The sequence below is a fragment of the Bombina bombina genome, chromosome 8 (assembly GCF_027579735.1).
Source record: "Bombina bombina isolate aBomBom1 chromosome 8, aBomBom1.pri, whole genome shotgun sequence".
Classification (NCBI taxonomy): Eukaryota; Metazoa; Chordata; class Amphibia; order Anura; family Bombinatoridae; genus Bombina; species Bombina bombina.
Window position 1 is genome coordinate 84,280,029 of NC_069506.1, and position 18,383 is coordinate 84,298,411.

At 40.5% G+C, this 18,383-nt stretch overlaps 1 protein-coding gene across 1 annotated transcript in view; it reads left to right on the top strand.

Moving 5' to 3' along the window:
* The window catches only part of LOC128638467 (cysteine-rich motor neuron 1 protein), a 157,367-nt gene extending 143,553 nt beyond the window's left edge, over positions 1–13,814 (top strand). The window contains exon 4 of the mRNA XM_053690427.1: positions 13,424–13,814. Coding sequence (XP_053546402.1) covers positions 13,424–13,665 — 242 coding nt within the window. The 3' untranslated portion in view covers positions 13,666–13,814. The remainder of the gene's footprint in view (positions 1–13,423) is intronic.
* The last annotated feature ends 4,569 nt before the right edge of the window (positions 13,815–18,383 follow it).

The following is an 18,383-nucleotide window of genomic DNA, read 5'->3' on the forward strand; positions in this document are numbered from 1 at the left end:
TATTCTTCGAGAGCTTGGATAAGCATCATGAGCACGTTAAACAATGCTCCTTTGCCTTAGAGACAATTTACTGGTAGCTGAACTGGAGAAATGTGAATTTGATCACGTCCAGATCCAGTTTCTTGGCTATGTTATTTCAAAGGAGGGTTTTGCCATGGATCCTACAAAGATAACAGCAGTTTTAGAATGGCCTAAACCATCAAATCATTGCTCCACTCACTGACCTGACCAAAAGAAACAAGGACTGCAGGAACTGGCCTTCAGTTGCCTTTTGTACTACTCCTGTACTATGCCATCCTGATCTGCAGTTCACCTTAGAGGTTGATGTCTCTGAGATAGGAGCTGGTGCGGTCTTGACCCAAAGGGACCCTTCCACATCCAAGATGCACCCAGTAGCCTTCTTCTGCACACTATTTCCCCTGCAGAGAGAAATTACGATGTGGGAAATAGCAAACTTTTCTATCTGGGTGAAGACGGCTCAAGGTAGGGAGATCTTCAAGGGGGGGTTGTGTTAGGCTTTTTTAAGGGGGGGATTGTGTGGGTTTTAGAGTAGGGTTGGGTGTGTGGGTAGTGGGTTTTAATGTTGGGGGGTATTGTATTTTTTTTTTACAGGTAAAAGAGCTGATTACTTTGGGGTAATGCCCCGCAAAAGGCCCTTTTAAGGGCTATTTGTAATTTAGTATAGGGTAGGGAATTTTATTATTTTTGGGGGCTTTTTATTTTATCACAGGGATTAGATTAGGTGTAATTAGTTTAAAATTCTTGTAATTCTTTTTTTTCTGTAATTTAGTGTTTTATTTTTTCATAATTTAGTTTATTTAATTTAATTGTAATTAATTGTAGGTAGTTTAGGTAATTTATTTAATGATAGTGTAGTGTTAGGTGTAATTGTAACTTAGGTTAGGATTTATTTTACAGGTAATGTTGTACTTATTTAGCTAGGTAGTTATTAAATAGTTAATAACTATTTAATAACTATTGTACCTAGTTAAAATAATACAAAGTTGCCTGTAAAATAAATATAAATCCTAAGATAGCTATAATGTAACTATTAGTTATATTGTAGCTAGTTTAGGGTTTATTTTAACGGTAAGTATTTAGTTTTAAATAGGATTAATTTATTTAATTATGTTAAATTTATTTTGTTTAATTTAAATTATATTTAAATTAGGGGGGTTAGACTTAGGGTTAGACTTAGGTTTAGGGGTTAATAAATGTAATATAGTAGCGGCGACGTTGGGTTTGGAAGATTAGGGGTTAATACATTTAATATAGTTGCGGCGACGTTGGGGAGGGCAGATTAGGACTTAATGAATATAATGTAGGTGTTGGCGATGTTGGGGGCAGTAGATTAGGGGTTCATAGGGATAATGTAGGTGGCGGCGGTGTCCGGAGCGGCAGATTAGGGGTTAATAATATAATGTAGGTATCAGCGATAGCGGGGGCGGCAGATTAGGGGTTAATAAGTGTAAGATTAGGGGTGTTTACACTCAGGGTTCATGTTAGGGTGTTAGGTGTAGACATAAAATGAATTTCCCCATAGGAAACAATGGGGTTGCGTTAGGAGCTGGACGCTGCTTTTTTGCAGGTGTTAGGTTTTTTTTCAGCCAGCTCAGCCCCATTGTTTCCTATGGGGAAATCGTGCACAAGCACGTTCAGCCAGCTCACCGCTGACATAAGCAACGCTGGTATTGAGGTGAGATGTGGAGCTAAATTTTGCTCTAAGCTCACCTTTTTGCAGGCTCACCTTTTTGCGGCTAACGCCAGGTTTAAAAAAACCTGTAATACCAGCGTTGTCTTAAGGGAGCGGTGGGGAAAAAAGGCTTGTTAGCCCCGCAAAACTTGTAATCTAGCTGATAGTCTCTTATCTTCCAAAGACCAAGAACAAAAAGGTTAACGCCCTTTCCCATCAGTTTCCCCAGTCTAATGATTCCTCTGAAACTCCTATAGAGCATATTGTTTTTTCCTCCTGTGTGATTAGTCAACTCAACACGTCTCTTCTCAAAAGATTGCAATGGGCGCAGTCAAGAAAACCTCCTGAGGCCCCTTCTGTTCCTGAGACCTTTTTTGTACTCCAGAATCTATGTACTCCTGTGCTATCCTGGGGTCATGCTGGGAAATTATCAGGTCATCCTGGCTCAGTATGAACCTTTAAACTTCTTTCTCAACATGTCTGGTGGCCCACCATGAAATCTTATTCTCAAGACTATTTCAAGGCCTTTCAGACCTTTACTGCTAACAAGACTCCTCGATTCTTACCTCATGGTCTGCTTCAACCCTTGTCCATACCTAAGCAGCCTTGGACAGACATAACCATAATACAGTTATCTGGGTTGTGGATGATCGATTATCCAAGTTTGCCCATTTTATATCTTTACCCAAGCTGCCTACTGTCCAAGATGTGGCGGATATTTTCCTTTCTCATGTGGTATAACTTCATGGTATACCCTTGGACATTGTCTCTGACAGAGGACCTCAATTTAGTCCTACCTTTTGAAGGGGCTTTTGCAGGTACCACTGTTTCTTGGTCTTCTGGCTATAACTCCCAAACTAATGGACAGATGGAGAGAATGAATCAAGATCTTGAAGCCTATCTTAGAGCCTATGTCAATTCTCAGCATTACAATTGGTCTGAATTGTTACCTCTAGCGAAACTGGCAAGGAATTGTCACAGGCACTCATCTCTACAATGTTCTCCTTTCCAAGCAGCGGAAGGTTTTAACCTTGTGTCTTTCCTCTTTCCGCCACATCTGTAGGGGTTCCTGCCGCTTAATGTAATTTTTTTGACCTCACTACTCATTGGCATTGAATACACTCTCAGTCACACTCAGATGTCTCCAGCTACAAGATGTTTGCTGATCACCTCTGTACTACTATTCGTGCCTTTTCAGCAGGGGATCGTGTCTGGGTCTCTACCCAACATATTCTCTTACATCAGACCTGTCACAAATTAAGACCTCAGTTTATAGGTCTTTATAAAGTCCTTAAGATACTTTCTTCTGTTGCCTACAAAGTTGCCTTGCCCAGATCTTTGCACATCCACCCGGTCTTTCAAGTATCTTTATTCAAGCCCTATAGGTACGCCTACTCAACTCTTGATTTAAAGTGAACTTGAAAATGAGATTGCTAAGATCCTGGACTCCAGACACAGACACAGGCAACTTCAATACCTTGTGCACAGGAAGGGTTACTCTGTGGCTAATCGTTCCCGGATTCCTGCCTGTGATTTCCATGCTCCCTCTCTGGTCTCCAAGCCAGCTTACGATCCCAGAGGTACCCTTTAAAGGGTGGGGTGCTATGTCACGCCGCCTCTGCTCCTCTGGCCATTGCCATGGCCATATGTGGTTGTTTTCAGTGTGTGGCGGTAACGTCACCACCACCCGCCGCAAGTACCAATAATGCCTCTCTGAACACCACCTGTGTGTCCTCCTTAGCGCTAACCTGCGCCTATTTAACTACCACCTTTTCATGTAATCTCTGCCTAATCATTGCAGTTCATAAATGCGGAGAGCTCCTGCAGGGTTAAGAAACTGGAAATGCAACATGCATACAAAGATTAATATATTCAGGGCCCTCTACCTATTTGATCCCAATAATTGCAACCTTGTATATGATGCTCTACAAATAACCAATAATAATAATAATAATATTCAGACTCCATAGAAGATAATTAATAACGAGAATCAGAATATATGACCACAGACTTGATAAACAAAGCAATAGATCCTAGGACTGAAATTTGTTGCAGGGTTCAGAGTATCCAATACAGCAGTAGTAGATGAGTAGGTAATCACAGTAATAGAAATCTGGTAACTGAGATATGTTGCAGGATTCAGAGGATTACAATATGACTGTAGCAAATGACTAGATAATCACAGTACTGTAATAGTTTACTCAAAATTGAGACATGTTGCAGGAATCAGAGAATACAATATAGCTGTACTAGATGACTAGATAATCACAGAGATATGTTATGGATCAGGGTATACAATACAGTTGTAGCAGGTTACTGGATGATCACAATAATGGTTCTTTGGAAAACAGATATTTTGCAAAGTTCATAGTAGACAATATATCTGTGTCTAGGATAAATACAGCAGGAATAATCAAAACTGAATACAGCTGGGTACTTGCGGTCAGTAGAACATAGGCAGAGGTCATCAGGAAGGACAGAAGGGACTTGAAATACACAGGAAACGACACAGTGATCTGCAAACAAAGTTGGTGCCATGAACACTGAGAGCAGGTGGAGGATAATTATTCAGGCAGGTAAGTTCCAGCAGTAGGAAGGATGAAGGCTACATCCCAAACAGCCTGACTAGCAAGAGAAGAGGAATCAGTCTTAAAGTGACAGTAACAGTAGGCAGGCAGGCAGGCAGGCAGACATGACAGAACTGCTTCATTGCAAAGATATTATATTGCTGGCACTAGTTAAAGAGTAATATAAGGAATAATGGAGTAAACTCCGGTGCTACCCCCCCCCAAAAATATTATTATTGACAGAAAGCTGGGAAAGGACTGTCAGGGTTTTTTCCCTGTTTTGTTTGCCATGTGCTGCTGGCAGCCATTTTACTCACCTCTCTTGCTGACTCTGGTGCATTCTGTGTGAAACTGCTCATTTCCCGCACTTCCTTTTATGGCCAGACTGGTGTACATCACTTATTATTTAAAGGGCCTCTGTTCAGTATGCTTTGCCCTCTGACAGGGAAGGTGGGATTTCTTATCTCGTTACTCTCTGACACAGCTCTTGCCTGGGCTAATCCCTTGTGGGAGACTAATAAACCTGCGATTTCAAATTACCCTGAATTTGTGGCCTGCTTTCGAAGGGTATTTGATGTTCTGGCTCGCTCCTCCTCTGCTGCTAAACGACTCATGTTCATTCAGCATGGTACAAGATCTGTTGCTCAGTATGCCATTGAATTCCGTACGCTTGCCGCAGAGGTAGGTTGGAACAATGAAGCCCTTGTTGCCGCCTTCTTTCATGGGCTCTCTGATGCGATTAAAGATGAAGTTGCTGCCAGAGATTTACCAGAAGATCTCGAGGCATTGGTGTCTTTTTTTAATCCTAATTGACATCAGACTAAGTGAGAGGCCCTCTTTCAAGGAGCGCTTGCGGAAGCCTCCTGTTCCGTTGTCTCCTACATGTTCATTCCCACCCATGCCTCCCTCTCCTCCCATGCCACCTGGTCCCGAGTCACCAGGTACTGCTGAGCTGATGCAGTTGGGATTCATGCGTCTCTCCGTGGCAGAGAGGGCCTTTAGGAGGAGGGAGGGGCTCTGCCTCTATTGTGGGTTACTGGGCCACCTTTTGAAGTCTTGTCCTACACAGCCGGGAAACGCTCACACCTAAGGTCCTGTCGGGGGCAGACCTTGGGTGGTTTATCCTTGTCCCCGGAACTGCTGGGAGAAACCTTTGGTCACGGTTGTGCTTTCCTTGGTGGACTCCTCCATAGTCACCCAGGCTCTTGTTGACTCCGGTGCTGCGGGCTATTTCATTGACAGTGCTTTTGTATCAAAGCACTCCATTCTCGTTTTGCCTCGGTCGGTTACGCTTGCTATTGAGACCATTGATGGCAGGCCCCTTCAGCCCGCACTCGTTATTCATGAAACTGCTCTGTAATCCATGGCTGTTGGGGCTCTCCATTCTGAAACCCTCCAGTTCCAGGTGATAAACTCTCTGCATTTTTCAGTTGTTCTGGGTTATTCCTGGCTCCAAAAGCACAATCGCAGTCTCGAATGGCACAGGTCTGAAATTTTGTCATGGTCTCCGCAATGTATTTCCACTTGTCTTCTGAAACCAGTTAAAGTCTTGTGCACTTCTTTGGTATCTCAATTGCCAGAGAAGTACCGAGAGTTCCTAGATGTTTTTGACAAGGTGTGTGCTGGTACGTTGCCTCCTCACTGGTCTTACGATTGTACCATAGACCCGCAACCAGGAACCATTCCTCCTCGGGGCCGGGTTTACCCTCTGTCTGTTGCGGAGAATTGTGCTATGGAGGAGTATGTTGCCGATGATCTGTCGTGGGGGAAATCCTGCTCTCCTGCAGGGGCTGGCTTCTTCTTTGTGAAGAAAAAGGGTGGCGAGTTTAGACTATGCATCGATTATAGGGGTCTTAATCATCTTACTATTAAGAATGCTTACCCTATTCCGCTCATTACAGAACTCTTTGACCGCCTCAAGGGAGCTACGGTCTTTACTAAACTTGATTTTAGAGGAGCGTACAATCTTATTAGGATCAAGGAGGGCCACGAATGGAAAACAGCATTTAACACCAGGAGCGGGCATTATGAGTATCTTGTAATGCCCTTTGGCCTATATAATGCTCCTGCTGTTTTCCAGGAATTTATTTATGATGTCCTACGAGATATGTTGCAACAGTGTGTTGTGGTGTACTTGGACGACATCCTCATACACTCACCGACACTTGAAGCTCATCGTTCTGATGTTACACGGGTTCTTCAGAGACTACATGAGAATGGCCTGTTTTGTAAACTCGAGAAATGTGAGTTCCATCAGACTCAAGTAACCTTCCTAGGTTATGTTATCTCCATTGCAGGGTTATACATGGATGCTGACAAGTTATCTGCAGTTCTGCAGTGGCCTCGTCCAGTTGGTCTTCGGTCTATTCAACATTTTTTTGGGTTTGCCAATTACTATAGAAAGTTTATTAAAAACTTTTCTTCCTTGGCCAAACCTATCACAGACATGACCCGTAAAGAGAATGATCCACTGCATTGGACACCTACTGCCATTAAGGCCTTTGATAGGCTTAAGACTGCCTTTGCTGCCACTCCAGTTCTGGCTCATCCTAACCCTGTCCTGCCTTTTGTTCTTGAGGTCGATGCATCTGAGACTGGAGTAGGTGCCCTCTTGTCTCAACGTCCTACGCCTGACGGTTCCTTGCATCTGTGTGGTTTCTTCTCTAAGAAATTGTCTCCAGCAGAGTGCAATTATGAAATTGTTGACAGGGAATTACTGGCCATAATTTTGGCACTCAAGGAATGGAGGCATCTTCTTGAGGGTACTAGCGTGCCAGTGCTCATTCTTACTGACCACAAGAATTTAACGTATCTATCTGAAGCAAAACATTTGTCGCCCGACAGGCCAGATGGGCGCTATTTTTGTCTCGGTTTAATTATGTGGCCTCCTACTTGCCTGGTAGTAAGAATGTTAGGGCAATTTTCCCCTCTGTCCAAGGAGGAGTCTGTACCTATTCCAGTTATACCTAGTGGCCATATATTGGCTACCATACGTAGTAATTTGACTTCTCCCTTGGGGAGGAGATCCTGGCTGCACAAACCAATGCACCTCCTGAGAAACCTAGTGGTAAGTGTTTTGTTCCAGAGAATCTTTGAACTAAACTTTTGCACACTTACCACTATCCTAAAGCCGCAGGTCACCCAGGCAAGAACCAAATGATTTGGTCTGTCACTCGACAATTCTGGTGGACAGCTCTTCGTTCTGATGTTGCTGCGTATGTTGCCTCCTGCTTAGTTTGTGCACAGAATAAGACTCCTCAATATCTTCCTGTGGGTCTTCTTCAACCTATTGCTAATGGTGAACGTCCTTGGACACATCTTTCCATGGACTTCATTGTCGAGCTCCCTGTTTCCAATGGCAATACTGTTATCCTTATGGTGGTTTACCGTTTTTCTAAAATGTCACATTGCTTGCTTCAATTTTTTCCCGGGAGGTCTTCCGTTTACATGGGTTACCCATGGAAATAGTGTCGGACCAGGGTAGCCAGTTTGTCTCCAGATTTTAGCTTTCCTTTTGTGCTCAAATGGGGATCCAGCTTGCCTTCTCATCGGCATATCACCCTCAATCCAATGCGGCTGCGGAATGGTCTAATCAAGCTCTGGAACAGTTCCTCCATTGCTATGTCTCAGATCACCACAATAATTGGTCTGAACTGTTACCTTGGGCAGAGTTTGCTCATAATAGTGCTATTAATGCTTCCTCCAAGATATCCCCGTTCATGGTGAATTATGGGTTTCAACCATCCTTGTTGCCCCATTAATTCATGTTTCAGGGTATTCTGGCTTTGGAGGAGCATCTACGGCAACTCCGTTCCACGTGGGTGCAGATTCAGGATTGCCTTCATCGTTTTATGCAGTGCCAAAAGTTCCAGGCTGATTGTAGGCGTCTGCCAGCGCCTTCCTACCAGGTTGGTGAGAGAGTTTGACTGTCCTCCCGCAACTTGAATCTTTGTGTGCCTTCCGATAAACTGGCTCCTCGTTATGTTGGTATTTTTCAAATACTCCGACGGGTCAATCCTGTGGCCTACACTCTTGACCTTCCTCCTGCAATGCACATCTCCATTGTTTTTCATGTCTCCCTCTTGAAACCATTGGTTTGTAATCGGTTTACCACTGTGTTGCCTCGTCCCCATTCTATCTTTGTTGACAACCATGAGGAGTATGAGGTCAGCAGCATTATTGACTCTCGTATGTCCAGGGGCCGCGTACAGTATTTGGTTCACTGGAGGGGCTACGGTCCTGAGGAGCGTTCATGGGTTCTCTCCTCTGATGTTCATGCTTCCGCCCTCCTCCGTGCCTTCCATGCCCGTTTCCCCAATAAGCCTTTTGTCTGCCCGCCGGGGAGGGGTCGTTGAGGGGAGGGTACTGTCAGGGTTTTTTCCCTGTTTTGTTTCCCATGTGCTGCTGGCAGCCATTTTATTCATCTCTCTTGCTGACTCTGGTGCATTCTGTGTGAAGCTGCGCATTTCCTGCACTTCCTTTTATGGCCAGACTGGTGTACATCATCCGTGTGAGACAGGATGCAGTCTCAGAATTGTGATGTCATCACTTATTATTTAAAGGGCCTCTGTTCAGTATGCTTTGCCATTGCATTGTCTCAGACGTGTTTGTGAGAGCTTCTGGGTATTACCTGGCTGTCTGACGTCCCTCCTGGTTCCTGATCCCTGGCTTGTTCCTGACTCTGCTGTTCTCCTTGTTCCTGATTCTGGCTCATCTGACTACTCACTTTGGCTCCTGACTCGGCTCATCTGACTACCAGCTCTGGTTTTGATTCCTGGCTTGTTACTTGACTTGTAGTCTTTTTTATTATTTTTTGCTATTAATAAAGGTGTGATTATTTTTGCACTTCTCGACTCAGTCTGATTCCTGGCTCCCTGACAAGGACCAACCAAAGTATGGGTTTAATCATAAGCACTCTTCCCTATTAGGTGTGTAATAGTGTAGATAAGGCTTTAATATAAGTAAGTTAAAATAAAGAGAGAATAAACATTCTCATAAAGTACCTAGATAGTCAATAAAAACTAGAGGCTAGTATGTTTAGTCACCTCCCCTTTTTCCTGGACGATATCTGCAGCCGTCGGCGTCAGGTGACAGGGGTGACAGACATATAAAAACTTCTAATGTGAGTTACAAATGCGTTTCAACTGTCTAAGCAGCCTTTCTCAATGTGAACAATTTAGCAAACCGAAGCCTGGGTGACACCCGATTAAGTACAACTCTCACTGTTAACTGACAAGCCTATCAGGATATCCCATGCCTAACAATGCCTCCTCTTCTGCCAATCAGCTCACCGGAACTATGCCACCAATTGGAGCTAATCGTTTCTGACCAAGCCCCCTATCTGACCAATCCTCATCACCCGATTAGTATAGGGGCGTGTAATACTCGTTATAGTGATAATAATAGCTGGGTTAATGTCATGTAATGGGCGGTACGATAACACTGTATTGTTTACATGTCCATCGAGCATGTGCTAGATTGTAACCAACACTACATCCCTTATTATTAACGATATCACATCCGATATCCGTTGTCTAGTGTATCCGTTCTGTGCAGTGACACAATCGATCACTTATTCACAATGACAACTGATGTCTGGTCAGATGTGCCTCTAAACGGCATAGGGGTATATAGTTACTGTGATGATAATGATTTAGGTTCTATGCCAATGAGGTATGTGTAGCATCGTGTTTATTACGGCATAATTTATTACCCGAAGTGAATAACATTGGCACTATGAGACCATAAAGACACTCGTTTAAACCTGTCAGAACATTGTCAATAAACACCAATTACTCGGCAGGCAGTGATTAAATTATGCTGTAAGAAACATAATGTTACACTTACCTCATTGGCATAGAACCTAAATCATTATTATCACAGTAACTATATACCCCTATGCCGTTTAGAGGCACATCTGAGCAGTCATTTGTGAGTAAGTGATCAATTGTGTCACTACACAGAACGGATACACTAGACAACTGATATCGGATGTCATATTGTCAATAATATGGGATGTAGTGTTGGTTACGATCTATCACACGCTCGATGGACATGTAAACAATGCAGGGTTATCGTACTGCCCATTACATGATGTTAACCCACCTATTATTATCACTATAACAAGTATTACACGCCCCTATACTAATCGGGTTATGAGGATTGGTCAGATAGGGGGCTTGGTCAGAAATGAATAGCTCTGATTGATGGCATAGTTCCGGTGAGATGATTGGCAGAAGAGGAGGTGTTGTTAGACATGGGATGTCCCGATAGGCTTGTCAGTTAACAATGAGAGTGTACTTAATCGGGTGGCACCCAGGCTTCGGTTTGCTAAATTGTTCATTTTGAGAAAGGCTGCTTAGACAGCCGAAACACGTGTGTAACTCACATTAGAAGTTTTTATATGTCTGTCACCCCTGTCATCTGATGCCGAAGGCTGCAGATATCGGCCAGGAAACAGGGGGGTGACTGAACATACTAGCCTCTAGTTTTTATTGACTTTCTATGTACTTTATGAGAATGTTTATTCTCTCTTTATTTTAACTTACTTATATTAAAGCCTTGTAGTTTTTATTATCTACACTATCACACACCTAATAGGGAAAAGTGCTTATGATTAAACCTTAACTTTGGTTGGTCCTTTCCAAGCTTTCTGTCAATAAGAACTGCTTCATTGTCACATAACTGTAATTTCTCACTGTATAAACTGGGTTTGCACATTAGAAATACTGAGTGGGACTCATAGGGCAATGCTGGTCCCGAATATGAAATGCAGCTGATCCAATCAGCGACGCTAGTTCCACATCTGTGTGTGGGGGATAGACACACAGTAGTCATGTTATATTTTTTACTATAATGGCCCTTTAAAATACAGAGAAAGGGGGAATATAAATAATGAAAGTATATTAAAAAGTTTATTTTACTGTGCATAATATTGCAAATTAGCGCTCAAAAAATTAACCAGAGGTCAGACCTATGGTTAATTTTTTAAATGTCCCCCAATTGCCCCCCCCCCCCAATAAATGTGTGTAGTGGCTTTAAAAAAATAGTAGCATTTTAATTTTTTTTTAAAAAACGTCAGTTTTTAGGGGTTAAAAATGTGGGGTGTTAGAAAAAAAAAACCAGCACTTAAAAGTTTCATTGTGGTCTATGGGGACTGTGTGTTCCAAGTAAATGTATATGCTTATATACATATATTTATGCGTTAATACATGTATATATTTATATATATATATATATATATATATATATATATATATATAGCTATCAAAATAACAAGAGTATTGCATTGAGCAATGATACTTTTTTTATTGGACTAACTATACATTTAGAAGATGACAAGCTTTCGGAAGAGTTCCTTCCTTTATCAAGTCTAAAGCAATACTGACCAATTCAATGGAATTTACAGATTGTATCTTAAAACACAGAATAGCTAAGAAGACGTAGAAGTGCAGGGAGAGGAGGAGGTGTCATAAAAATCATGAGGGGGGCTTAGGTAACAGGCAGACAGTGTCCAGTGTAGGAGAACAGACAGGGGAAATATATAGCTTTACATAGAGCATATACTGACATAAAGTTATATACCAACATTGAACATTGGGCATATTCATGTATATCTGCAAATGTGGTATACATGATACATTGCACTGCATGCGAAATGGGATGCTATATTGGAGAAACAAGCCAAAAACTGCACCTTCGAATGAACTTACACAGACACTCAATCAAAAACCACTGTGAAACAAAATACTGCACCCCTGTTGGTCACAATTTCACCCAACCTGACCACTCCATCCAAAATCTCAAAATCAAAATTCTCAGAGGCAACTTCAAAAACACCATGGAAAGAAAAACCTTTGCAATGAAAATGATAATGCACTTCAACCTGTTTAATTCTGGACTAAATGTGGACTCTGGATTCTAAACACATTATCAAAAATTTTTGTAATGTACTTTCATTTAGTCAATTACATTGTATATTCCACATTCTTTATACATAGGTACACAGGTAAGCCTATGTCCACACTTTTGTCTTTTTTTAACTTTTGTATTCCCCCTGTATATACAATTTCACATCTTTATAGATATTGATTCAATGTTGATATATAACTTTATGTCAGTATATGCTCTTTGTAAAGCTCTATGCAATACTCTTGTTATTTTGATATCTAAATCTCTGGACTAACACGGCTACTCCAATCAACGTATATATATATATATATATATATATATATATATATATATTTGCTAACCATCTATGAGCGACTGTTCCCCTTCGCTGTGCTAGTTCTCATTTGGATCCTATGGGAGCGTGCTCTCATGAGTGCAGTGCCTCCTCACTTGTAATACCAGCGCACATTTGCTTGCGCTGGTATTACTAAGTTGAGCACAAATATTGCATTCGCGGAAGCAATATTTTGTGCTCAACTTGTAATCTAGCCCTTTATATTACCGCTGCTACTTAACTTCAATCATCCCAATTGGCGAGGGCGAGCAGTGGTGGCATTGCACAAGCAGTGCCACGTGCAATGTTAAATGCGGCTGCAGATGCTACCTGCAAACTGCCAGGCTGGGCAGACAAGGTTCATGATAGTGAACCTCATCTGCCTTGTACTTGATAAATGGGGCGCACTGTTTGCGATGACACAGTATCTGAAAAGGGTCATACGAGGCTAAAACTGCAAAATAGGAATGACAAATTTAAATATAACCCATTAAAATGGTATTCAAATGCAGGAAATTTGAATTATATTTGTAAAAAATGTTCATTTGCCTCGCTTCCATATACAGTATGTCACTCTTACTGGTTCAGTTTGAATATCTACTACTCAGATAAATCCTAAATGCTTCACTTTGTATCTCTGATATTTCAGAATGTTTATATTCTAAAAAACATTTTATATGCTAGATAGGTATATTATAATTACACTATATGCTGTAAATATTTTAAAATTCCATTTTGATTTCAAAATACAATTAATATGCTCTTGGAAAAAGTGCAGTAATTAGGTATTTTTGATTCAAAAGAAGGGCGTACTTTCTCATAAGTATAATATAAAGTATTCAGATTTTCAATTGGAACATATGCAGGAAATCTCAAGCTATAATGTCAAATGTGCTAAATAACTGTTTCTTACTATGTAAATGCAATTTTATCTTCCAGTAAATAGACGTTGTGCCAATGTGACGTGCCAGGAAGTAGGAAACATCTCATGTCCTCGAGATTCTGTGGCTACTAAACCCCATACACCATTTGGAGAATGTTGCCCCACAGTGCCCAGTCTCTGTACTTGTGATTTTAGCAAATGCAACAATGATTGTCAAAAAGGGAAAAGAAAAGTAATGATTCAGAAAACTTCTGGAATCCCAGGAAATTGCTGCGACCGATTCTTGTGTTTATTGTAACTACAAAATTACTTTTTTTTTTAAAAAAATGTTAATTAAAATGCTATAATAATAATAATAATTTCTTAGTAAATGCAGGATATTATTGTAACCTGATTGTTCTTTGTGACAAAACCTATGTTATAAAATATAAACAAGATGATTTTATGTGAAGCAACTTTTTGCACTTTGGTTGTATTGGTTAAATTTTTAACATCTTGTTTTAGTAATGTTTATGCATAGCAAAATAGTAGATGATGTTGCAAAAGACAGAAGTCCATCGAGTTCAACCTATACAAATCTTATTATACATATAATAAAAGCTCCAGTCTATCTTAGATTAATCCCATTTAAAAAGGTGACCCATTTAACACAAGCAATCATATCCCTGAATTCTGTTTCTAGCCAGAAATATAAACCATTTTTGAAACGTATCTAAAGTATTGGCATTTACTATCTCTTTAGGTATCAAGTTCCACAATTTAATTGCTCTTACAGTGAAAAAATGTTTATGCTGCTGGAGATTAAGAGGACGAATTATCATATGTCTGTCGGACCTGATCCGACAGTGCGGATCAGGTCCGACAGACATCACTGAATACGGAGAGCAATACGCTCTCAGTATTCAGCATTGCACCAGCAGCTCACAAGAGCTGCTGGTCCAACGCTGCCCCCTGCAGACTCGCGGCCAATGGGCCGCCAGCAGGGAGGTGTCAATCAACCCAATCGTACTCGATCGGGTTGTATTGTGGCGATTCCTGTCCGCCTTATCAGAGCAAGGCGGACTTGTGTTTCTGGTGAGTCTGAAGACTCTGGAGACAATAAAGAAAGCGTGGTTGCGCCTGTGACTATTAACCTTTAAATGGGAAAATAGAAAAGTCTAAAAGTGGATTATACAGTTCTAAAATATATTCAAACCATAATATGTAATAATATGAATAAATGTATTTTAAAACTTCATAAAATGACTATACAAAGATATGGTTAAATCAATATAATTTTATTCAATAAAATATCCCTCAATTATATTAAAATATAAATAAATGCATAAATAAATGAATCAGTTAAAGACTGGCCAGTCTAACAAAAACTAAATATTCAAATCTATCTAATTTTTTTAAAAAATTCAAAATAAATCTTATTTCTAAATATACCTTATTTTTTTAAAAAAAGAGTCAGTATATTGCATCAGTAACCAACAGGGAACCATTCAAGCAATATCCAACACTAATTCAAAAATAAATATATTTATAAATTCATAAATAATGGATAAATATTATTCTCAAATTGATACAATTAAAAATTAATACACTTTATAAAGCAATCCTTGAAAGGGCAGGCTATCTTATGTGATTACTATTTTTAACAGATATGGGTATCTAAAACACTTTTGGTGCAATTAAATTAGTGATGAATAAATGGATCCATATGACTTTGAAAATAGGGGAAGGCAAAGAATTTTTCCAATCATTAAGGCCTAGATTTAGAGTTCGGCGGTAGCCGTCAAAACCAGCGTTAGAGGCTCCTAACGCTGGTTTTGGCCGCCCGCTGGTATTTGGAGTCAGTGATTAAAGGGTCTAACGCTCACTTTACAGCCGCGACTTTTCCATACCGCAGATCCCCCTACGCCATTTGCGTAGCCTATCTTTTCAATGGGATCTTTCTAACGCTGGTATTTAGAGTCGTTTCTGCAGTGAGCGTTAGAGCTCTAACGACAAGATTCCAGCCGCCTGAAAATAGCAGGAGTTAAGAGCTTTCTGGCTAATGCCGGTTTATAAAGCTCTTAACTACTGTACCCTAAAGTACACTAACACCCATAAACTACCTATGTACCCCTAAACTGAGGTCCCCCCACATCGCCGCCACTCGATTAAAATTTTTAACCCCTAATCTGCCGACCGCCACCTACGTTATACTTATGTACCCCTAATCTGCTGCCCCTAACCCCGCCGACCCCTATATTATATTTATTAACCCCTAACTTGCCCCCCACAACGTCGCCGCAAGCTACTTAAAATAATTAACCCCTAATCTTCCGACCGCAAATCGCCGCCACCTACGTTATCGCTATGTACCCCTAATCTGCTGCCCCTAACATCGCCGACCCCTATGTTATATTTATTAACCCCTAATCTGCCCCCCACAACGTCGCCGACACCTGCCTACACTTATTAACCCCTAATCTGCCGAGCGGACCTGAGCGCTACTATAATAAAGTTATTAACCCCTAATCCGCCTCACTAACCCTATCATAAATAGTATTAACCCCTAATCTGCCCTCCCTAACATCGCCGACACCTACCTTCAATTATTAACCCCTAATCTGCCGACCGGAGCTCACCGCTATTCTAATAAATGTATTAACCCCTAAAGCTAAGTCTAACCCTAACACTAACACCCCCCTAAGTTAAATATAATTTTTATCTAACGAAATAAATTAACTCTTATTAAATAAATGATTCCTATTTAAAGCTAAATACTTACCTGTAAAATAAATCCTAATATAGCTACAATATAAATTACATTTATATTATAGCTATTTTAGGATTAATATTTATTTTACAGGCAACTTTGTAATTATTTTAACCAGGTACAATAGCTATTAAATAGTTAAGAACTATTTAATAGTTACCTAGTTAAAATAATAACAAATTTACCTGTAAAATAAATCCTAACCTAAGATATAATTAAACCTAACACTACCCTATCAATAAAATAATTAAATAAACTACCTACAATTACCTACAATTAACCTAACACTACACTATCAATAAATTAATTAAATACAATACCTACAATTATCTACAATTAACCTAACACTACACTATCAATAAATTAATTAAACACAATTGCTACAAATAAATACAATTAAATAAACTATCTAAAGTACAAAAAATAAAAAAGAACTAAGTTACAGAAAATAAAAAAATATTTACAAACATAAGAAAAATATTACAACAATTTTAAACTAATTACACCTACTCTAAGCCCCCTAATAAAATAACAAAGACCCCCAAAATAAAAAATTCCCTACCCTATTCTAAAATACAAAAATTACAAGCTCTTTTACCTTACCAGCCCTGAACAGGGCCCTTTGCGGGGCATGCCCCAAGAATTTCAGCTCTTTTGCCTGTAAAAAAAAACATACAATACCCCCCCCCCAACATTACAACCCACCACCCACATACCCCTAATCTAACCCAAACCCCCTTAAATAAACCTAACACTAATCCCCTGAAGATCTTCCTACCTTGTCTTCACCATCCAGGTATCACCGATCCGTCCTGGCTCCAAGATCTTCATCCAACCCAAGCGGGGGTTGGCGATCCATAATCCGGTGCTCCAAAGTCTTCCTCCTATCCGGCAAGAAGAGGACATCCGGACCGGCAAACATCTTCTCCAAGCGGCATCTTCTATGTTCTTCCATCCGATGACGACCGGCTCCATCTTGAAGACCTCCAGCGCGGATCCATCCTCTTCTTCCGACGACTAGACGACGAATGACGGTTCCTTTAAGGGACGTCATCCAAGATGGCGTCCCTCGAATTCCGATTGGATGATAGGATTCTATCAGCCAATCGGAATTAAGGTAGGAATTTTCTGATTGGCTGATGGAATCAGCCAATCAGAATCAAGTTCAATCCGATTGGCTGATCCAATCAGCCAATCAGATTGAGCTCGCATTCTATTGGCTGATCGGAACAGCCAATAGAATGCGAGCTCAATCTGATTGGCTGATTGGATCAGCCAATCGGATTGAACTTGATTCTGATTGGCTGATTCCATCAGCCAATCAGAAAATTCCTACCTTAATTCCGATTGGCTGATAGAATCCTATCATCCAATCGGAATTCGAGGGACGCCATCTTGGATGACGTCCCTTAAAGGAACCGTCATTCGTCGTCTAGTCATCGGAAGAAGAGGATGGATCCGCGCTGGAGGTCTTCAAGATGGAGCCGGTCGTCATCGGATGGAAGAACATAGAAGATGCCGCTTGGAGAAGATGTTTGCCGGTCCGGATGTCCTCTTCTTGCCGGATAGGAGGAAGACTTTGGAGCACCGGATTATGGATCGCCAACCCCCGCTTGGGTTGGATGAAGATCTTGGAGCCAGGACGGATCGGTGATACCTGGATGGTGAAGACAAGGTAGGAAGATCTTCAGGGGATTAGTGTTAGGTTTATTTAAGGGGGTTTGGGTTAGATTAGGGGTATGTGGGTGGTGGGTTGTAATGTTGGGGGGGGGGGTATTGTATGTTTTTTTTTACAGGCAAAAGAGCTGAAATTCTTGGGGCATGCCCCGCAAAGGGCCCTGTTCAGGGCTGGTAAGGTAAAAGAGCTTGTAATTTTTGTATTTTAGAATAGGGTAGGGAATTTTTTATTTTGGGGGTCTTTGTTATTTTATTAGGGGGCTTAGAGTAGGTGTAATTAGTTTAAAATTGTTGTAATATTTTTCTTATGTTTGTAAATATTTTTTTATTTTCTGTAACTTAGTTCTTTTTTATTTTTTGTACTTTAGATAGTTTATTTAATTGTATTTATTTGTAGCAATTGTGTTTAATTAATTTATTGATAGTGTAGTGTTAGGTTAATTGTAGGTAATTGTAGGTAGTTTATTTAATTATTTTATTGATAGGGTAGTGTTAGGTTTAATTATATCTTAGGTTAGGATTTATTTTACAGGTAAATTTGTTATTATTTTAACTAGGTAACTATTAAATAGTTCTTAACTATTTAATAG